Source organism: Nothoprocta perdicaria, unplaced genomic scaffold, assembly GCF_003342845.1.
Source record: "Nothoprocta perdicaria isolate Ctin4 unplaced genomic scaffold, notPer1 scaffold_106, whole genome shotgun sequence".
NCBI lineage: Eukaryota > Metazoa > Chordata > Aves > Tinamiformes > Tinamidae > Nothoprocta > Nothoprocta perdicaria.
Window position 1 is genome coordinate 1280606 of NW_020454161.1, and position 22206 is coordinate 1302811.

The 22206-nt window shown below is 36.5% G+C and overlaps 1 protein-coding gene across 5 annotated transcripts in view; it reads right to left on the minus strand.

The window, feature by feature from the left end:
- The window catches only part of SNX13 (sorting nexin 13), a 63070-nt gene that overhangs the window by 7436 nt on the left and 33428 nt on the right, over positions 1-22206 (minus strand). For 3 of the 5 annotated variants that reach the window (XM_026044853.1, XM_026044838.1, XM_026044844.1), the window contains 12 exons: positions 20395-20533; positions 19767-19855; positions 18638-18737; positions 17458-17651; positions 15957-16061; positions 13961-14093; positions 12019-12056; positions 8476-8545; positions 5982-6154; positions 3250-3357; positions 2116-2226; positions 621-782 (listed from right to left, as the gene is read on the minus strand). In XM_026044853.1, the coding sequence (XP_025900638.1) occupies positions 621-782; positions 2116-2226; positions 3250-3357; positions 5982-6154; positions 8476-8545; positions 12019-12056; positions 13961-14093; positions 15957-16061; positions 17458-17651; positions 18638-18737; positions 19767-19855; positions 20395-20533 (1422 nt within the window). The remainder of the gene's footprint in view (positions 1-620; positions 783-2115; positions 2227-3249; positions 3358-5981; positions 6155-8475; positions 8546-12018; positions 12057-13960; positions 14094-15956; positions 16062-17457; positions 17652-18637; positions 18738-19766; positions 19856-20394; positions 20534-22206) is intronic. The other 2 variants (XM_026044860.1, XM_026044830.1) reach the window with 2 other exon arrangements.

Consider the following 22206-nt stretch of genomic DNA (forward strand, 5'->3'; position numbering starts at 1 on the left):
CCAAAGACAGGCCCACATTCATCCTTCTCCAGTATCTTTTAAGAATTAACTCGTCTCTGTTACTGTTCTACATCTACCAGATAAGCTGTTTTGTCTATAAGACATGCAGCAATTCCTGACCAGAGGAGTTTATGCCTGTAGTTGCATACAGAAGGAAGAGGATAAAGGAAATGCCAGTAAGAAGGGAGGTGTTATGAAGGCTACTACTTTCACAGAACTGCTGGCCAGCATGCATTGCTATCACTTTTCATTTTTTTAATGGGTTATATTTTAATATTTTAAGATTTTATCAGATGAGAAAATATAACAGCAGTAGATGGCAGGAGACGCAGAAAGAAAATTGTGTTTAAAAAGAGAATTCAGCATGGAATAAGCAGAGAAGATGTTATCTCCTAACTCTTGAGTTTCAAGATTCAGGTTCCAATTTTAATATGTTACTTAATAGCAAAGAGAACTCCACATGTGTAGTTTGATAACTGCTTAAAACAGATTGCTTTGCTACCTATGGACTTCACTTCACTAGTAGAGTCTTGACCCTTTCTTATAGCACATAACAGGTTTAAATGTGGTGAGAAGCAGCCTCCTAGCAATTCACTAGTATGCAGTGAATATTTTCTTACCTTGAAAAATGATTGCTTTATGTCTTGTCCCAATCTTTCTGACATTTTACCCATGTTGTCTGACATTTTAGTCATTCCCTCTGCCAGGCTGTCAGGGAGAGACTTGACTGCATTTGACACATTTCTCATAGAATTACGCAGTGGGTTTACAAATGTGTCCATCTGAAGGGGAAGATGTTTAACCAGAATTGTATAACCTATGAGGACACTAGTACATTAACACACTGAGAAGTATCACGCTATTCTGATGGATAATAATACAAAGAACAACACTTAATTGCTTAAGTTCATCACAGAATGCAGAGAAAAGTTCAGCTTCATTTTCACTTGTATTTCTCTTTCCTTAAATCCCTACTGTACCTTTCTTTCAACAGATCTTTTTTCCTGATTCTTTCCATTTTCAGTTCCTTGGCTTTTATAAGTTTGAATTCTTTCTCCTTTTCTGGTCTGTTTAACAGACTTTCTCCTCTCCAAGCCTACTTCTTCTAGATGAGCTTCTCCTCTTGCTTTCAACTTCTATCCTTTGAAAAATACTTATTTTACACAGCACAGAACTATGTTTCACTATCGTGGCAACTACCACGCAGAAAACAAGCAAACAAACCAAAAGGATTTCCATAAGGTGTTTTTTTTCCCAGTATATAGTTTAAATTCAGTCCAGAGGGATATATTCTAATATAATGGAAGTTGGGGGGAAAAAAGAAGTTGGAAAGCAAGTCTTATATAGTTATTACAAGTTATTACATAAACTCTGATAAACCTTTTTTTTTATTCTGTTTTAGTGTTCAATGTATAAGAAACACAGCTAGAAGAATTTGAAGCAACTGTATAGTTGCAGTTGGTTACCACATAAAAATCACTAGAAGTTAGGAATAATTGTAAAGATCTACAAGATTTGCAAAGAAGCCGCCCACATGAGACCACTCAACTCCAGAAATAATTACTTGTTTTAAGAATGTTCTGGTGTATAACAGAAAGGATGCACCTCAGATTTCTGTATTTGACAATGCCTCTAAATATTTACAATGGCTAAATAACAGCAGCTTTTGAAGGGAAATGCCTTTCATTTGTTGGGCTGAAAAGCAGAGAGCATGGTAATAGCAGCAAATATAGAGTAAGGAATTGAAAAGAAATTGGAAGGAATGAGACTACAAAAAATAATCACAAATGTTTTTGACAGAAAGTAATTTGCAATGTACATGCTTTTCAAAAAGGCTTAGTGAATTACAGAGTGTCTGATTTGAAAGTTTTATTTCCTTGACACACAAATAAATGTACCTGCTATAAAAATGGCAACATTCTTGCTTCTATTTTTTTCTCATTTCCTGAGATATTTGGTCACTCCCAAACGCAACGGCAAAGCAACTTGCTTGCAAGTTGTTTTGTAAAGTGTCATACAGCTGCTTTATATAACTTCATAACTACTATACTCCACGTAATCATGACACTACTAAAAGCTCCACTCTAATTTCATGGATGATGCATACATTCTTACCTTCCGGGCAAAATCTCCTTTCCCTTTGCTGTAGGCTTTATTCTCCAGGAAATCATAAACATAATGGGCTAAAGCCGGAGAAGCTTTCATCATTTCAGGATTTAACAACAGCTGAATAAAGTAAGATTTAAGTCACTTTTTAATAAGTAATGAAGAAGGCTGTATCATGTACGTTATCTAGAGTTTCTCAAGCACACTTAGACTTCATATATCTATACAAAGACACTGGGACACCTTCTCATTCATTCTCAAAATGTTATTAAAGTACTACAATATTCAAAGGATGCAGACAACTTCAGCAACAACTACAATATACTCATATATTGCTATAAAAAAAGCATTTATCTACTTATGTCACAACAAATGTTTAATGTTAAATAAGTGTTAACATATTCCATAAAAGGCAGCTAGATTTCAAAGTTTAGTTTATTCAGYTTCATTATTTCTGAATAAAATTATCAGGACAGTATCTGGATGGTCTATTTACATGTCCACCAAGTCGGTCCGTGCACTTCAGTGCTAAACGCCTGGGAAATGACTACAAAAGGAAACGACAGAATTCATGAGGGTTTGGCAGACAGAGGCTCAAGCTGCACGGGGAAGTCAGGCAGTGGTTTCACGCAGCTCAGCCTGGGTGCTGTGCCAACTGCTGTGTTGCAGCACAAGAGAAGGCAACCAGAGACACGAGGGTAATAAAAGTCAGCAGACTGTGCTCAAAAGTCAGCACAGCCTGAACCTCACCAGCTCAGAGGAGTCAAGACAACAATGGCTGAGAAGAAACCAAACCAACACGGAAGAGACAAACTTTTCAGTTAATATCAAGCTTAAACTTCCTATGGTATGTAGGCTATATCTCTTATAAATTCATTTGGATAAATAACTATTGTGTGAATCCTTGGATATCATTATCTCAAAATTCAGCACCTGCATCTTCCTGTAATAACTTCAGAACTACCTATCACCTATGCTACTCCTATTCACTGTCATTACCCAAATTAAATCTGGTATTTAGATTCAGCTGGCACACCTACAACAGCCTTTCKGGAATAAAATAAGAACCACTAAGGCAGTTAGGAAAAAAATAAAGGAAARAAGAAAAATATAGAAAATCTCCATTGGAACATAAAAGCTTACCTGCAAATATGCATTTAGATCTTTTTTCCTTTTTTCCAARAACTCTCTGTCCATATTGTTAAATGTCTTTTTGCCAGGAAGTTTCAGTATATTTGCAAGATTTTCAAACTAGGGATGGAAAAAAAGGGAAGATTTTTCTGTTCTGCTTTTAAAATAGTTTCATGCCACCATGTAAGCACAGAAATGAGAGGAACCATGAAAATCACCTAATCTCCTTTGCCAAATAGCACCTGACAAATAATTTCTGCATCTATCCCATAACATGTAGACCCTGGAGAAGTCCAAGTGAAAGGTAAGTAGTCAAGAACAAACACACAGAAATAGTCAGAAGACTGTCAAGCTAAAAAGCTAATTCAGAAACATAGACATGCTATGCTATTTAGTTCCAGTGATTATATACCATTATTTTGAAATACATATTTACTTTTAGGTCAGTTCTGTGCAAATTATTCCTATGTCATCACATCAGCTCAGAAAGATTTGGATCCAAGATTTATCACTGATATTTAGGCAGAAGTTAATAGGGATATGACTATACATTAAGAGCATCTTCTCCTTCCCCTCCTGAGCAAGGCTACAGATGAAGGACTCATTCTAGAACAAAGTTTTTGTTCTTGTAGCAGATGGATGGAGTGATGCAGGTGTGATGGAAACGTCACACCATGTTTCAGATGCCACCACCTGTGCCTTTGCTTCAGATAATGACCATGACTGGCCCTGCTGCTCCAGTGGAAGCAGAGGAGAAAGATGAGACCCTAACACTTTGAAGGACATAATGGCTTTGCTACAGTCCACAGAAATAAAAGTGACAAGAATAAAACTTTAAGTAACAAGAACGATATTTAAGTACAAAATTTAGACTTCCCAGTAAGAATCTTCAGGAGATAAAAGTGACAGTAGGTGGATGTAAAGAACCAACTTGGAAAAAGGTGCTATACTCCCTATAGRAGACTAAAAAAATATATTTAAGTTGCATTGAATGAGTGCTTAATTCCATTTTAGTGACATTATACTTTGTAAGTCCATACAGTTTGTATACAGTTTATGGCCTGCAGGAGGAGGCAAAGGATAACTTTCCAGCTCTATCAATGCCATTTCCCTTGGATGTATTTCATGCAGGGAAAGAGTGGAAGAGAGAATCTCAGTTTTATTGGAATATTTCTATCTAACTAGAAGCAATGCATGCAATGAACACATTCCATTTTAAACACAGATATCAACTTCAAATTCTACTTATTAGATYACTAACTAAAAAAAAAAGTAATAGATAAATAAATGTGAACTTGTAAAATACTTTAAAGAAAGAAGGCCTTACGGATAATATGCACAGGTAACTTCAATTCCGTTTTGGCCTACATACTATTTTCTTGATGAAAYGTAAACAATAATCCTTGCCCTTCCTGTTAAATTTAAGTAAAAACATCCTAACCTTTATTTTTAAGAAGTCAAATTAGAAAACATCTTGGAAACATATTCAAAAAGAATAGAGTTATTCAGAGTTCCTTTACATAAAAGCTCAGCATGAATGTCTATTCTATTGCCAAAATCAAAGTGTTGGAATTTCTGAGATATTAAAACGTACTAACATAACTTTTATATGCCAATATCTGGACGTTCTAGAATGCGTTTTGGGTTTCTTCCCTTCCCTTGAATTAAATTCAAGGAAACTGGATTTAGCAGTGAAATAAATTCAAGCTTTCTTATTTTGAAATGCTGCTGCTACCCCCTTTTTCCAGTCAGGTAGTGGTAGATGAGTTTTAAATGAGTTCCCCATATTAGCATAATATTAACTCTTAAGATCAGGGATCCCACAATTCTTTCAATAAGTCAGAGATTCTTCAAATTTTTCTTTATAGTTAAAAAAAACATTCTATACAATGATTCCTTTTAATAATGCTATTTCCACTTTTAGTGCCATTTTGACTTCACAGGGCTAACCTACCTGCACAGAATTTGTTCTCTAAGCCTCTCTATTAACAACAGGGTATAGGGCCATAATCCAGTGCTTCTGACTAGTTAAAAGGTTTATGTGGTCAATCTATAAAGACTTGGTTTAAAAGCATTTTGCTCTTTTCTTTTAAGAGCAATGCATTACTGACACTTATTCATGTCAGCAGGTTCCACTTTGTACCAGCTGGTGAATTACTAGTCTCTCTATTTTTCCTTCTTTTATTTTACGGGGGTTAAGAGCCTGAGAATACAAGGAGAGCAATAAAAGACAGATTGTCTAGCAGTACACAGAGCTGCTAACAGCTGYCCCTTCTAAGGCTGCACCGATCCTTAGCATTTCACTTAAAACCTAAATGCCTATTTCCCAAGCTTAGTTTTTACTTCTTAATTCCTGTGACAAATACCACAAATGAACTATGCCACTGTTCCAGACCAGCAGGACCTCCATCTGAGCATTTTTAAAAACAGGTTAAGTTAAGGGAAAATAAAYAAACAAACCATTTTGAAGTTTCAGTTATTCCTACTGAAGGATTTATATAAGCATCAGTTACTAATTGCACAGAGATGCCTTTCTAAACTGCTTGGGACAAACAAAAAGTGAGATAAATGGTGGAACAAATCCAATTTAATGCAAAATTATTTGCATTAAATGCAATAATCTGTATAGATGCAGTATTATGACTGCATCTCGGTTCACTTTGAGAAAGCCACTTGTGCCTTACCAGCACCCAGAGAAAGCACCTTGCAGAGGAGCCCTAAAAAGCCTCTGACTGATGAATCACCTGCTCAGTGATCCTCATGTGGAAGTCATGGAAGTCGCTGTAGCGCCTGTACGTCTTCCAGGTCTCTTCGCTGTTCTGGCTGCGCCGGTGGACGGTGATTGCGTACAGCGCATACGTCTTGCCGTGGTCATTACACACGCCTGCCACAGCATATGGGTCATAGTCAGCATAGACTAGTAGTTTAAAAACAAAAAGGGAACAAACAGGAGAAAGGAAGACGAGAGGACACAAACGTGAAGTGAAGAAATGCCTGAAATGACAGACTCGAGACAAAAATGGACRTGCAAGAGGAGTAGTAAGTCATCCCTTTAACCAAAGAACTTTATGAGTGACACCCTCCAGAAACTTACTAGGGAAATTTCAGTTTAATCTATAATAACTAGCCAGCCTAAAAGTCAGACAAGTTTCACTGCTGTACAAACCACAAAATTCAAATCATTTCAACATGGTAGGCCTTCAGTTTTGTTAGTAATATCAGTATCCTGTTATCAACAGTAACATAAAGATAGGCCTGCCACTGTTTCTGTAAGTGAACAGAAACCATATATACTTATACATAAGAGAGAGAGATGCATGCACACATTTATGGGGAAAAGTCAACTTATAGACTCAAAAGACTGAGATAACTATCTTGAATAAATGCAAGTACCTTTTTCTCCATTGCACATTATTTGCATTTGCACTTTCCTCCCATCCCCAGTATACAATGTATTTCTCAAAAACTCCCATTTATGCTGCAGAATAGCCTACGACATTTACAGTGGCAACACTGCACATCTTTATGCAAGGAACCAACACTAAGCAACACAGTATTTTGGTAAAGATAAAAATCCCTTTTCATTACGTTCTGTGAATTCCTCACCGCACCAAGGTTCTATAAAATGCACTTTTCTTAATAAATCATCAGCTCTAACCTCCGTTGTGCTTCCAAAGCTGACTTCTCCGAAGTAACGGAGTGAATAGGCAGCTGGGAGTTGCTGGCCACGTGGGCACCACTCACCAGCAGCGTGCACCTGAGCAGGGTGGCACGGTCACCCTTTCCTTTGGCTTCCACCCTCCAGGTGAGGGATGAGGGATGCTGGACCCCAAGAGAAAGGGGCAGGCGGTCAGGATGCTGCCCAAAGGCTGACAAGGGAGCCGAACACGGGTTCCTTGGGAGCAGCATCCGGAGCATCCTGCCAGGATGCCGCTGGATCGGAGCTGCTGCCAAACTGTCCCCTTGGGAGCACAGCCCGGGACACGCACGGCACAGGCAGAAAGTCATCACATCCCCTAACAGGCTGCTCAGGTAACCAGCACCTCTCTTGCAAAACAAAGCCATGTGAATCCTGGAAGGGGACGCAGAAGGGCTGCTCCATTTCCCACCAGCACACAGAAGCAGCCCCTTACAGCCTGTTAGGCAGGCGGAGAAAAGGGGCCTGCGCTCAGGTGCAAGGCTGTCAACAGCATCTGCAAGGCAGGAACTTGCATTTCGCATTTAAGCATGAGCTGAAGACAAAGAGGAGGTACCCAGTTTAATCCTCTCTCWCAGTGCAAGCCTGTAAGTAACTGTTCATTCAGCTGGAGTATCACAGGCGGTCAGAATCGAGCTGACAGTTCGATTCTATGTGCTGCCATGAAAATAACAAATTAAACATTACTTGTATGCACTTAAGTTTATCTTTTTGATTAGAAAGATTAAAAAGTCTTCTAAATGTAATTCAGACTATAAGCATTATATTAATCCTAACTTTAAGTGTCCTTTTTTTTTTTTTTTTTTTTTTAATTCTCTGAATAGCAAATTTAGACACAAAAGGGCTGAGACTTGGTTACACAGAGACAACTGGCTTAAAATAGCAGAGTTAACAAAATGTCCAGCAGTTGAATTCTTGCTCATAATTCTTGCAGGTGTCTGCAATGGGGACACATCCTTTCAAAAGTCTGTTGCATAGTGAGCACTAAAAACATGCATCTAAAGACGTGTTCAAAATTTAGTTACCCCTGTGGAATGCTCCTTATTCAGGCTATTTGCAAATCATATCAGGTAAGTTTATCGGATGTTCTCATTCAAATAAACTTGTTCAAAATAACTTATTACTAGTCAAAATTTTTCAAAAAAAATTAAAAAATTGACATTTTTTAGATTTACATTACACCACTTTAAAGACTGAAGTAATTACTTCAAATGAAAATGAAAAGTCAGTGAGGAAGCACAAGAAGGTAAGGGAAGACTTTATAGCAAGAAAAGTAAACTTCCAAGAATTAAGAGTTGGAAAAACAACTACAAGTAATATACAGAGAAAAAAATAAATTACATTGAGGTACAAAAATAGTCCGTAACTGTAGCACCAGTTCAATCAGGATTATAATTACAAGGATTTAATGGGAAATATGAATTCAAATGTTATATGAGATTAAAAAAAARGGGAAATAATTCAGATTTGATGGGCCTTTAAAAAAAAATAATTAATAAGGCAGCAAAGAGGCAAGCAACCATCGTGGCAGATGCACTTACCAGTATCCGAGATGTATGCATGGAGCTGAACTGTCTCATCTGCAGGGACATTTGAGAGGTCATCTAAGGACTGCAGRGTGGGAGGGAAAAAGACAAAAAGACAACACAATTATACACACAACGAAGAGAGGGTTTTCTCTAATCTGTTTCATCTTCAGCTCCCAGGTCCTGGTACTATCAGAACAGCTTCATTCACTGTAATAATTAAAATAATTATTCCTAAAACTTTATTACACAAATGGTAGGCACCTTATTTTCCCAGTTTCCTCATAGTTCTGTGAGCAGTGTCACTGCCAAGTCTAACTGCAAAAGCACAGAAGTAGCCAGTCTTTTACTGAGCATGGGATATGTAAACAGCATAGCTTTGAAGACAGATACATTACAATATTTAGATATTTTGATTATGTCTTTATTATTATTCCATTTTCTTCCATGTGACTCAGAATATTATATAAGCTGTGGCACAGCAAGAACACCTCTGCTGTATGTAAAAAATAAATAAAAACAAAATCCACACAAACAAAACCCCACACTTTCCTCAAAAATGYTTTCTCTTGTAACAAATGAGGAGAAGCATTTTCAGTTTTGCCAAGGCCTGTCTCCCTGCTTAGTAATTGTCTGTCATCATCTTAATGGATCTCTCTCTTTAGAAATGACCTTTATTATTATCTAAAATTGTACTTTTGGCTTTCAACATTTAGCATAATCTTGTTGTGCAAAACTGCTGGCTGAGAAACCTGGATACACAATTGCATTTGCCAAAAATGCAGGAAAAGTCYATGGACACAGATAGATCTACTATTAAATTACTGGGTTTAAAAGAGCCAAAGATGGAACACACTTTAGCAGACCAAGCACTCGACCAGGTCTTTAGCAGACCAGGGTCTCAACTCCTTCAGGGATCCTACTCAGAAACTCTCAGAGAGACCAAGTTCTGCGCTCATCAATGATGCTTTGGCCTGTGCTCACATAAGCAATCTCCTGCCTATGATTAAGCTTGCAGACTTATCAGCACAAATGTCCCAAAATAAAGAGATAGCAGAAGCCTGTCACTAGCAGCAAGAGGTGCTRTTATACAAGATAAGTAACAACCGACTGCTCTGCCCTAACCCTGCTCTAACATTAACCAAGTAATGACTTTCTGCTATCGCAGAACTTCTGTTACTGTCATCTGCAGTTGCCACACTGGCCGAAATGCAGCGGGGACAGGGGTGGAAATCCAGCTGAAGGAAATCTCCTGATGACCTCTGGAAGCTGAACCAAGCSTTTCCTGCTGCTTTTGAGGGCTGTGGGATGTAATTCCCGCTTAACTTCCTCGGTTTGCTCAGTGCAAAGGCCACGTAAGGAGCTCCCTTTCTGGGCCCGTTTAGATGAACCCCTCAAGAATCTACCCCACAAGGTAAAGGTTTACGCCCCAGAAAAGCTGGCCTACCAATTTCACACTGCAGAGGCACGTATCAAAAGGCAGAAATTAGGAAACTGCTTTTGTAAGCAGTTCATTCATGAATTTTCAAACCTGGCTTCCCATTAATCTTACAATAAAGGAATAATCTGMAGATGTACTTTGTAAGTCGTTCTTCAGCAAACATTCAACTACTGTGGCAAGGTACTATAGAACGACAACTAAAACCAATAAATGAAATAGTTGAGACTTGAACAGCTAACAAAATATTTTAATTTGAAAATGCCGAGTATCACCAACATTGAGACATATTCCCCTGAAATGCAAGTTAATTACAATGCAAAAAGATCACAAAACCTCCTCTAATTTAATATATTGTCTTTCATTAAGAGTACAGAAATGTGCTGACCTCTGAAGTAACCTCTTCCATGGTCTGTTTTGCTTTATGTAACTAACTGACACAAGGGAGYTCTACTATTAGTACAGACGTTTGCTCTTGACGTGGAATTCTGCCAGGAAAAACTAATCTGCCAATATTCAAACACCTGTAAAAGCACAGAAAACCCTCAACAGCACTAAACAATACAGACTACAGAAAGCAAAGGTTCTTCTGCATAAACACATCTTTAATGTATATTTCTGCTAAAATGTCCTTTACTTGCCACAAAAATAATAAATGTACTACTCTAGAAATAAACTTTTCAGAACAAAAATAAGACTTTCAAAGTGTCCTCTGCAAATACCCGTATTTTTGAAAAGGCTGCATGAAATTAATCAGTAGATAAAAACTAACCAAATAAGTTAGAGCAGAGACAAATTCCAAGCTATAAAACACTTTTGATATGCCAGAATTTTTTATATTTTTAAAAAGTATGGTCAATTTTAAAAAGCTAACAAGCTCTTTTGTGGAATACTATCACTGCTTTACATAAAAATCTGGCTAAAATACGCTTTTCTTCTGCATAATCTAGAAACATTTTGTGCAAATTGCATCAGTTGAACATTGAACCTTTTTCTTTATATTCCGTATGCAAACAGAAGGAAAGCAAAAAAATAAAAATAAAAAAAGCATCTCCCTAGGACACATTTACATTTAAGTGCATTCCTTTATAGAGCAAATTTTATTCCTCCACAGACAGAGCAAGGTGATCTAACTAACGCATTGTAGCTCCTAAGGAGGCACAAAGGCACAAAATCCTCCTGGAATAGACTGGAATTGTCTATGGAGCACATATGTCAGGAAAWTGCACGTAGATCTCATACCTTTCCAAAGGTACAAGAGTTAGGAAAATTCTCTCTGAGCTATGGTTGAACTTTGTTTGTCTCGTGGCTCACAGTGATGCGCTTTTAAGAAACAAGTACAAGGGAAGCATATCCAAAATGTTTCTGATTTTTCCTCTTTAAATAACTTTGATTCAATTTTCAGTTTCAAAACATCCCAAATCTAAATCAATCTATGAGGGCAAGGGATGATGACTGAAAGGGATAAATAGCTACAAAGCCTTGCATTACATGCATAGGCATGTTACTAAGTTTTAGATCCATGTATGAAACAAAACAAGGGTTCTGACAAACATATACAGTCAAAAACTCAGTATACCAAAATATGAATTTGAAAGTTATGATTATAAAATGCAGATTCATATTCCAAATAGATAAAACCAAGATTTTTCCATGTTTCCTAATGAAGTTCTRTCTTAAAAAACTATGAAAATATGATTAAATGATAAATTTTAGAGTTTACTTGAATTTAACTACTTGAGATTTCAATGATTTCAAATAATTTCAAATTTCAAATGATTTTTCCACCTAACACCACCTACCTCCAAATTCATCCCTATTAAAAAAAAAAAGATAATTTTTTTTGCATAAATTAATTATAACTGAATGCATAGTTTCTTGCAGGAAAAAAAGAAAGTATTTCATGAAATACATGAGTTAAGTTGAAAAGGAGATGCTTATCTTCCAAATTAACTCATATCCAAGCTTCCGATTTGATTTGGTTTAGGTTTGAACAGCAAGGCTGGTTCTATCTGAAATTAAACTGTACTGCAGTAAGCTCCCTAACATACACACAATGCAACCTACTTTGTAAAACTTTCTCCACTACGGAGAGAAAAAAAACGCAGCAAAGCACTTACCAGATTTATGCTGCTAGTAGGAGACCCGTTAAAGGATTCTGGGAATAGAGAAGGAAAGGAAAAACAAGTTAGATTTTCTCCAAAGTCAGGCCACACACAAGGGAGAAAAACAAAACAAACAAAGAAAAAAACCTGGACAGACAAAACATTGAAAATTGGGTGACTGTAGCATTGGGCAAGTGTTGTGTGCAGCATTCAAGCACTTTAAGCTTCCAATAAAAATATATAAAGWAAATGTGTGCAGGTATATGCAGCTAAATGAAATAGATACTCTGGAGAGCATTAGTTCTTCTTTTAAGCTCATACCATCAGATTGCTTCGTTAAGGAGTCAGCTTAACCATTAAAAGATTCCAATCAGATTTGTAGTTCAGTTAAGGAGAAGAATGGTTTTGGACTTACTGACTGCATGGGACTAAGTAAGGGAACAACATGTTTGGAATGATAAAATGTAGTTTCGATAGTAAGCAGAGATTTAAAAAGCTGTCTTTAGCCTGAATGTTAAAACATTCTTCTATTAATTTAATCCTGAAAATGAAAAATATTACTTTAGTTTTATTCAACAGAACTGTTGCCAGATAGCCCTTCTACCCAAAAGCACTTACAAGAAAAAAACCCTAAGACACAAGAGAGCAGTAGCAGGTGGGGAGAAAGAGGCTGGGTGACTACAACTGCCTGAACTCTCCCACGGGRCATGCAAAAGCATCATACAAGAAGTAATTTAATTTAACAAAGGAACACTACATAATTTGTTCTAATAGTACATGCATGCCCTGATCCACCTCTGCAGGGAGGCAGCAGGCACCACACTGCTTAGGAAGGCCTAACAGCTTCAAAGCGATTGCGAGGGACGAGGACACCAGCCCAGGCCCCAGGAAGGATCCGTTTTCTTCCATATACCAGAATGAAAACATCTCAAAACCAGCATGGCTGTGTGGTTAGAACAAGATAAAATCAATCAGACAAATGAGCAAAAAAACAAACAAACAAAAATCCACACAGAACATGAGATGGAAATGAGATGGAAAATATGAAATGTTTTACAGAGACACTGCTGATTGCTCCATCCACAGGATCGTTTTAAAACTAAAAGAATACAGAGGAGTAAACACATGTGACATTGAAACAAACAAAAGTGATCAAAACGAACCTTTATAATCATAATTCTTATCTTTTCAGAGATTAGAAAAGGATACCACTAGAGGGTGGTAAAGCACACAATCCTTCTTGCACTTTTAGTTAGCTCTGTTCTTAAACAGCTTTCCGTTTATTCAGAACTGCACGTTAGGGGGCTCCATAAAGGAACGTGTGTGCAGAAAGGGAGCTATGCTAACATTACTTGCTAGGCACTATGTTATTGCTAAGAATGCAAAGGGAAACTATAATGAAAACAGAAGATATTTCAATGAATTCAATATAAAATGTGGACTTGGCAAGCCTAATTTATTACTAAACCAAAAAAAAAAAAAAAAGTTTGCAGGTTTTATTTTTTTTCCAAAGAGTTTTAAAAAAAAGGCATGTATTTTACATACTTTTCAGTTCTATTTTTAGATGCTGAATAGTTATATATGAAAACAACCCATTAAGTTGAAACACTTCAGTGTTATGAAAAAATGCAAGTAATCATCACATACTTATTGCTTATTTTAGCCACACACTTGTGACCAAGACTTTTCAAAAACAAAACAAAGATGATGATGTTGATAAACTTATCAGGGAAAAATGCATTTGTTTTTCAAAACAGTGTGTGTATAAATATATATGCGTGTGTGTATATTATAAAACAAAAACACATACAAAAAGGACACTGTAATATTAAAAAAGAGATATTATATGAACTTTATTTCATTTCTCAGAAAGGGCATGTGTAATTTCATTATTTTCATATTAAAGCAGAAAAAAGGCTATCAATAAAAGAAAACACCTTAGAGATAAGGAGCTCACCTCCTTCGCCATCATCTGATCCTCTGAAACTAGGATCCTTCAGCATATCCAGCTCAGCTAACATACGCACATACAGGACATTCTGCTTGAACGAAGGGTAGAATCTTTCATCTCGTAGCATCAAGTCATATACCTTAGTGAAATACAAAAATACTAATCTTAGGAAAAGATTTTTCATTTGAGTAATAAATTTATTTCAATACTTATTTCAATGGATTTGATCAACAAGTATCAGTGCATTCTATTCCTTGTGTACAAGGTTTCTTTAAATCTTRCTAAGACTCATGTCAATGCAAGCTTAGTAGTTTAGTCTTAACACAGTTAGTTCTCAATGCATTTCATTTCCATTAAAAGTATGAAAGAATCTCAGAAAACATGGCATCAAAAAGAGTAAGTATGGATAGCAGGGGAAGTAGCACTTTAAGTGTAAATGTTTCCTTCCTCTCCTCTTACCCCGACTGCACTATATTGAGCCATTGCCACTTGGCAAAGTTTATCTCTGAGGCTCCTTCTCTGTYGGTGAACTACAAATGCAGACTTGCRCACACGCAGGGACGGAGGAGAGAAGAAGGAAAAGAAGGGAGGAAGGACCAGATACTACCTCACATTTCTGAAAATTTCCAGTTGAGCACCTACAGTCAGCTCTTCTATCACGGCCAGCCACACCACCACCAAAGGCAGTGCGTGGCTCGGCTGTGGTACTGTTCTGCCCCCCAGAGTCACCATGTCCAGTCCCACAACCACCTACTCACCAGTTCCACAAGCCAGGCTGATCACAAAGGCAACTGGCTATTTAAGTGCATAAGAATTTCAMAAGGCAGAATATAAACTATGCAACATTTTAACCCCCTAGAAAATTAAGAGATCTTTAATAATTGATTCCTAAACCACTGTTATAAATATACATACACATACACACACATACAAGCAGACGTACATATTTATACGTTGCAGAAACTAATCCATAAATGTTTTGAATATTCACATTAAATTATTTTAATGGTTTAATGGGTTTTAATGGTATAGAAAAATATAATAAAGTACTATTATCTACCAAGAATGGAAAAAASGCATGCAGGTCAGAGGAAGCCAATTTCTACCACAGCTTATGAGAATTTYATGTTCTCTTCAAAGATAAAGAAATCACATACACTCCGTTAACCTACTCTGGACAATACACATTTTATAGGTATTTTCTTTAGGCCTAAATTTGTGTCTCAAGTACAACAGACTGATTTAAGGTTTATAGCTTGTATCACTAACTTCTAACCTAAATGAGTTAATGACTTGTTTTTTTTTCTTTTTCTTTTTTCTTTTTTTTTTTTTTTTTTTAATCTCTTAGATATGTATTTAGCTCATGGATAATCAATTGTTCATTCCTATTTCTAGGAATTGTTCGTTCCTATTTCAATACTTAGACTGACAAAAAATCTATGTATGCAAGTGCCAAAACTAAAAGTTTTATCTTTGGGACATACTGCTTCTAAAAGCCACACTGTAGCCTTACAGAAATACACTGAAATGGAACAGTCAAAAACCTGAGTTTTGCTAAGTTTGTTTGAAGAGAAAGAGATAACACTTTGTTTTTCTCGTATCTGCTCAGTATTTGTTGTTATTTTAACTCCTTGGGAGAAATACAATAYTGACTTTGGTAACATGCCTACACTTGGCTTTAAAAAAAGAGAGCTAAAAGCAGACTAATATTATACCCTACASTTGTTATGCATGTTTTCTTAGATTGGTGCACAATAATAATCCCACCATTTTATTTCTGCTTCATGACTAATTTCATACTGGACACCTAGACATTCCATTGGTTGTTTTTATAACCATGGCTTATGGCTAAGCCCAAGTTACCCATTTAGAATATGATTTTTTATAAAATAGAAAAATTGTAAAATAGGCTTGAGATTTCAAACATGCGAGTTCCTGTCGAATGGTTGCAACAAAGCTTAATAACCTTATTCCTCAGAAATACAGGATAAATAGAGTATACCTTTCTCTGAATGTCATCAAAGATTTCAGGTGTTGGATCCTCATGGTTCAGTGTTTCGGCCAGTTTTGCTACTAAGTTGTCATCAATATTAACTCTCGGAGATGCCTGCCAGAGAGATCTAAATCAACTTTTGCAGCATAAAATAAAAAAGCTTCTMCTTTCACAAATAAAACCCCACACAATTTCACAATTCCACAAGCAAACTCAGTTTCTTCTTAATAGTTATTTCTAGCTTCAGAACTGCCGAGAATACAGAGATAAGCTAGAAAGAACTGCAATGAGATGCAAAAAAAAGGTATGTTCAGATTGAGGAATTGCACATTMAATACCAAGAACCACCTTAAAAACATTCTGTGCAGTAGCATGAGTAGCCAAGCTAGATTTACCCAGGCTCAAAAACAAGTTATTTATTTATTCATAAGTAGTAAGATCTAGACTCAGAAATTAAGAAGTCAGTAAGCAAGTAAATGGATAAGGTCCAAAAGCACCTGAGGGAGGACTAACCAATGGTCAGCTCTGCTGGTGTCTGCAGAGACCAGCAGGAATCAATTAGGGTTTTTGTGTAGCATCTATGACAGCTACCAAAGGGGATGGAGTGCTAGGAAGCTGCCAGCTTCCCAGGCATTCCTTGCAGCTGTGAGGCTGAGTTTACCAGATCCCCAATAGCTCTGGGATTAGCTGATTTCTGACTTTGAACTTGCCAGTGTTCAGTCTGCCCAAAACCCAGCAGAGAAGCTTCAGATAGTGTAAAGGAGACCATGTCAACCTACTACTCAGGTGAAAAGTCAAAGTAAAGAAAATAATGCGGAGAAACATTACAACAGACTTGATGGATAATTTGTTGAATGAGGCTTTCGTGTGATTTGAGAAGTGGTTTGCACACATACACAGGTTCAGAACAACAGTGCTTTGCAAACACAGGTTGACAAGTGTTTTCTTCCACTGAAACGCAAACTCCTCTACAAGACTATGGGAAATACTGAAGTTCAGCTTGATAAAGGACACCTAACAGGGTGATATGTGCATAATTTAAACAGATAGTTGCAGATACACAAAATTATCTGACTTTAAAACCTAGCTTTAATCCAGTTCTGTGGATTGCACTTTGTAGCAAGCTTTTCCCCTTAATCAGGGGAGAGACAGGGGCAGAAAAAGGGAGGGAACAGAGAAGGGGCAACACAGAGGGAGGTAATTCCTGATTCTCTCTGTAAGTTTTCTTTGATTTTGCCTCTATAAACAGAAAGCAACTTTAACAATGAAATCAACTTTAACAACTTGATAGGACAGTCACTGGCAACACAAGTCTTGTTTTAAAGAAGAAATTTAAAGAAATTATTTTCTTGTTGCTTGGTGAAAGCAAAAAGGARACATGCAGGTAACCATTTAAATAAACAACCTGGGCTACATCAAATCTATTACATATTAACATTGCCATAACTAACAGAAAACTATTTGTAGAAAGGGTACGTTTTAAACAACTCGGAAAATAAGCTACTCCTACCTTCTCTGATAAATAYTGCTCGTAAACTCCAAATGCTGCTGCTCTTAATAGTCCTTTGGTTTGATTAGTCTGATGCTTTCCGTCTTTTTGTCGGCTTTGCAATACTTCCAGTTGCTGCTGCGCTGTGACCCTGTATCCTTCCACTGTCATCCAGAAAAAGAGATGTGCTTGGCCACCAGTCTGCTGCATGTAATCTACAAAAAGCAAGGAACACCCACCCCGTAAATGCAACTGTTAGTGCATATCTTAGAATAAGAATTCACTGAGATGTTAACAAAAACACAGAGTGTTGCCAGGAATATCGAATATATAGTATTGACCGGAACAGTTCTCATCTAGATTCAAACAAATCAAGTACAAAATTGATTATGGTGATAATTGGTAAATAAAATTTGAAGCACAGTCTAGAAGTCAGTCTACACTGCTAGAAGGCAGTTTATCTTGAAACACACGTCAAGACCCATGCACAGGCAGCACGTGTCCCCGGCACGGGCACGGACCTGGGCAGCACGTGCAAGCTCACAGGAAGTTCATGCTGGAATTCTACCAAATCAGGAGCGTCTGCCGCATTAAAATGACAATCAGCAGCAAAAATGATGATCGATATTCTCAAAAATGATTAACAGYACAATTCATTTACAGAAAAGAACAAAGTATTAGGAAACATTAAATACAAATTACCTAAGCCATTTATCAATCTACTGATAATACAATAAACATAGTACACAGATTATTGCTGTATTTTAGATTCACAGTTAAGGTACTTTGAGTAGCCTTGTAATTTTCAAAACTTAAATCTTAGCTTCTAGCAGGTCAGCAAAAACTCAAGGCAATCAACAATGGTCCTAAACTTTCACAGTCATTCAATTAYGAAATTCAGAGCAATTCTTGCAATGATTGCACTGATAAATCAAGAAATTTTTCAAGATCAGTTTTACAGAGGGATGAGTATTGAAGAAAACCGGATAGAAACTTTCAGTATGATGGTCTGAAGAGTTAGACTGAACTGAAAGAGATAGTCTGAAGAGTTAACTGTGAATCCATATGCAAAAAAGTTTTGGTTCCTTCTGGCAARGAACATATTTAGCTGTCAACAGACACTTAGCAATCACAGTCCTGCAGGTTATCTCATGCTTTACAAAAACAAGCAAAAAYAGCAAATAGGGAAACTAATACCTACCCATAAAAAATTGTAGTGCAACATTGTCTACCAGAATATGGTCCAGGGGGACTGTGCAAAGTTTTCCAAAGTTTGCTGCCAGTTTCACAGTATCTATTTCCTGGAAAACAATGTGTTCAAAGGGTTCAAAGAGTTTTCTTTATTTTTTTTAATTAGCTTTTAACAACTTTGCTTACTGCAAAGCAGTCATAAGATAAAAATCCACACATAGATAATAGAACAGCTTAACTATTTTCACTATCACTAATAAATGGAAAGTAAAGTTTTCTCCTAACTGTCTTCAGCATGGACTACCTCTGCATCTGGAAAAGCTGGCTTTTAACACTGCCTTTCTTGAAGTGCTCTATGGGTCAAATTAAATCCAAATCTCTCAACTAATGGTGACAGGAGTACGAAAATGACTTCATGAGATGAACTAATTTCAGAATTTTATACAGTGCATGTCACAACAACCTGAATTCACCTCTATCCAACTTTGTTCTATTGCTCTGACATTGCTCTGACATTTGCTCTGACATTTCCTAGTAYTAGAGTAGTGCTAAGGATTCAGTCATGGAACATTTGAAACATTTTAGCAATTAATATGCACAAGATTAGATTATCTCAAAGACACTTTCTGATCAAATTAGGAGAGCCAAGAAAAGTCACAAATATCAAATGTGCATATTTCCCTCCTCCCTTTCCACAAATAAAAGCAACCACAAAAACCATGCACGCGCGCGCGCACACACACACACACACACACACACACACACACACACAAGGTTCTTAAATTTAACATCCAGTCTGCCTTGGTCTTTTTGTGAACTAGAGGCAAAGAGGTCTGGCAAAAGCAAAATGGAGTCTCCAGGGGATTGCAAAATACTGAAAATAACCAGCACGAGGTACCTGGATCAGCAAGAACACAGAACTCTGTCAAAAAGTAAACTCGAGGTACAAAAGGTAAACACAGTAGGAGCAGGGTAACAACTGAGTATTTGCAGAAACACAAAGATACTTCATTCATCAGCTAGAGAATATTTCTGCATATATTAACTACAATATTACCTGCAATAGTCAAAAAAACTAAACTGATCTATTAAGTCATTCACAACTTAAGTCACAATAAAATTCATTCTAAAATACTTACTTTTCCTGACTGCAACCTCTGTATTCTTGAATCACATACTTTAACAACATATAATAAACTGTTTATTTGATTTTTTATAGTGTTGATATCTGAAAGCAAAAACAAGAGGATTAAAAAACAGAGAAAAGCAAATACATTTTTGCCCTGGAATATTACAAAAATATAAAACAAACAAAAACTGTAACAGGATCAATAAGATATGTCAACTTGGAAGTGGAAGTTTTTAATTTAAATATTCTATTGATGAAGTGAATATGAAGTGAATACTTCTCTTTTTCATCTCTTAACTGTTAACTGACCAGTCCTTAACACAAAGTATTGAAATTCAGAATGGCTGGTCAGGCAAGTTTCAATTGCTCAATGCAATTTAGTGTTAAACTACGCAGTCAACTTGTTTATACACGAAAAAGGACAGGTAAGTGCTACACATGCAGTATACTTGTCTTTATGCGCTTATATAAGAAGGTCCAAGTTTGAACTCTGCATATATAACTTAATTAAATAACAATATTTTATACTATTTCGTATCAAAGAGCTTATATTTTCTCAATTGTTGGAATGTTCTTCAAAAATCATCCTGGTAAACTTTTTTTTTTTTTTTTTTTTTTGGGTATGATACAGTACTAACCATCTCCTGCTGTATCTAGAGATCGAAGATATTGCAGTTCTTCACTTGCTTTATCTTTCACGGCTTCCAACTCGCCTATATTGTCACTTAATTTAATAATATTCATAAAGGCCTCATAGTTACAGTTGGAATCACGAATCTGAAACATAGAGACAATTTCCATGTGATCAGCGCAGCCAGACTAGAGAATATAAGACGATTTTCATGAAATGATGGAGTACTGCAAAGTACCATTTTGATAATATAGTTTAGAACTTAGCTTTGACATTCATCTTAACACGAGCAATTTATGTAAGGATTTAATCTTCCAAAATTTCATTCTTCTGAACAAATTAACTTCCCAAGATTTCCCATTCAAAARAAACTAGAGATCAGACTTAACATCCTTAAAATATTTATACCTAGCATGCAAACCTGTATGAAAAGCGGATATTAGTTTTCACTTTAGATAGGAATAAAGATTAATAATATTAAGGATGATAKATTATTAAAATTTCTGTGGTCACCAAATCATTGTAAAAAAACTGTAATGAACAGCATAYTTTACTAGTATGTATATTTATATGAAAACCTTTATTTAAAACGAAGACATTATTTTATTAGATCAATAGATAGAGGGCAGAAAACAAGGTTTCAYGCCCAGACTTCCCAAATTCACTGAACAGATGCATGTTTTAGAGCAAAAAAATTTTTTGACAAAAAAGAGTCATATTTTGCTTCAAGAAGACTGTAAAAGAAATCCTGATGTTTCTACAGATTCCTTTTGAGGCTATTTGTAGGTTACAGAATTAGATACATTTTGAAGGAAGTGCAAAACGTTCAGAAGTCCAAAGGACAAATCTGCAAGCCACGTGCATCAGTGCCCTCCAGTCCCGGCGTCAATGGAGTCATTCCCTTCACGAGAGCTGCCCTAGCTGCACAGCACACACAAGCTACAGCCAGCACAGCCACGGGACTCATTCCTGCACTACATACTGTGATCTCAAACCTCAAGGACCTGTTTTACTTTTCTTCCATGYCCAGTATTAGGAGATGATTATTGGATGATAATTCAGATAATCTGGAAAAACTAGATGATTATCCACAGATCTATCTGCTTTTTCTCAATTCAAGAACTGGGCTCTCTTAATATTTTAGAATACTTGTAGTCAGAAGTAAATTCTGAAGGACATCTAGTCTACTTTCTGCTAAAAGCAGCATTAAATTAGAGCCATCCTGWTGAAGGGTGTAGAAACTTGAATTTTGGTAATCTGGTTTACTTCTTTCACTGCAGAAACAGTAAAAAAAAAAAAAATAATAATAATAATAATTAAAAAAAAAAATGGAAACTATCACCCAGAAAACAGAGACCAGTATACTGAAAAGTGAAGACTCATAGGGAAACCTGTTTTCCCCACAAACAAAAAAAAAATTAAAAATAACTAGAACCATCAGTCCCACCCATAAAGCTGACTAATACATCCCACAAAAAAATGTGGGTTTGCAGTTGCTTGGGACAGATATTTTACATGCATTTCTCTCAATTTCTCTTCCTGTTTTTTGGGGTTGTTTTATGACACTTCAGCCAATACCACCTATTCCCTTAGAGACACAGCTATGAAGAAAGACTCTRAAGCTTTATTTAAGCTAAATATTAATTGCCTTTTTTTCCATTCTTTTGTCTCAAAGAATTGTTCTTGATAAATTCTCACAAATAAGAAGTATTCTTCCTCCCTTACGCATGGAAATCTAGATAGCAAAGTCTGCACAGCATATGCTGCTAAAACTTGGTCTTGATGTGTTCTCTGCACTGACCATAGTCTAGCCTCAAGC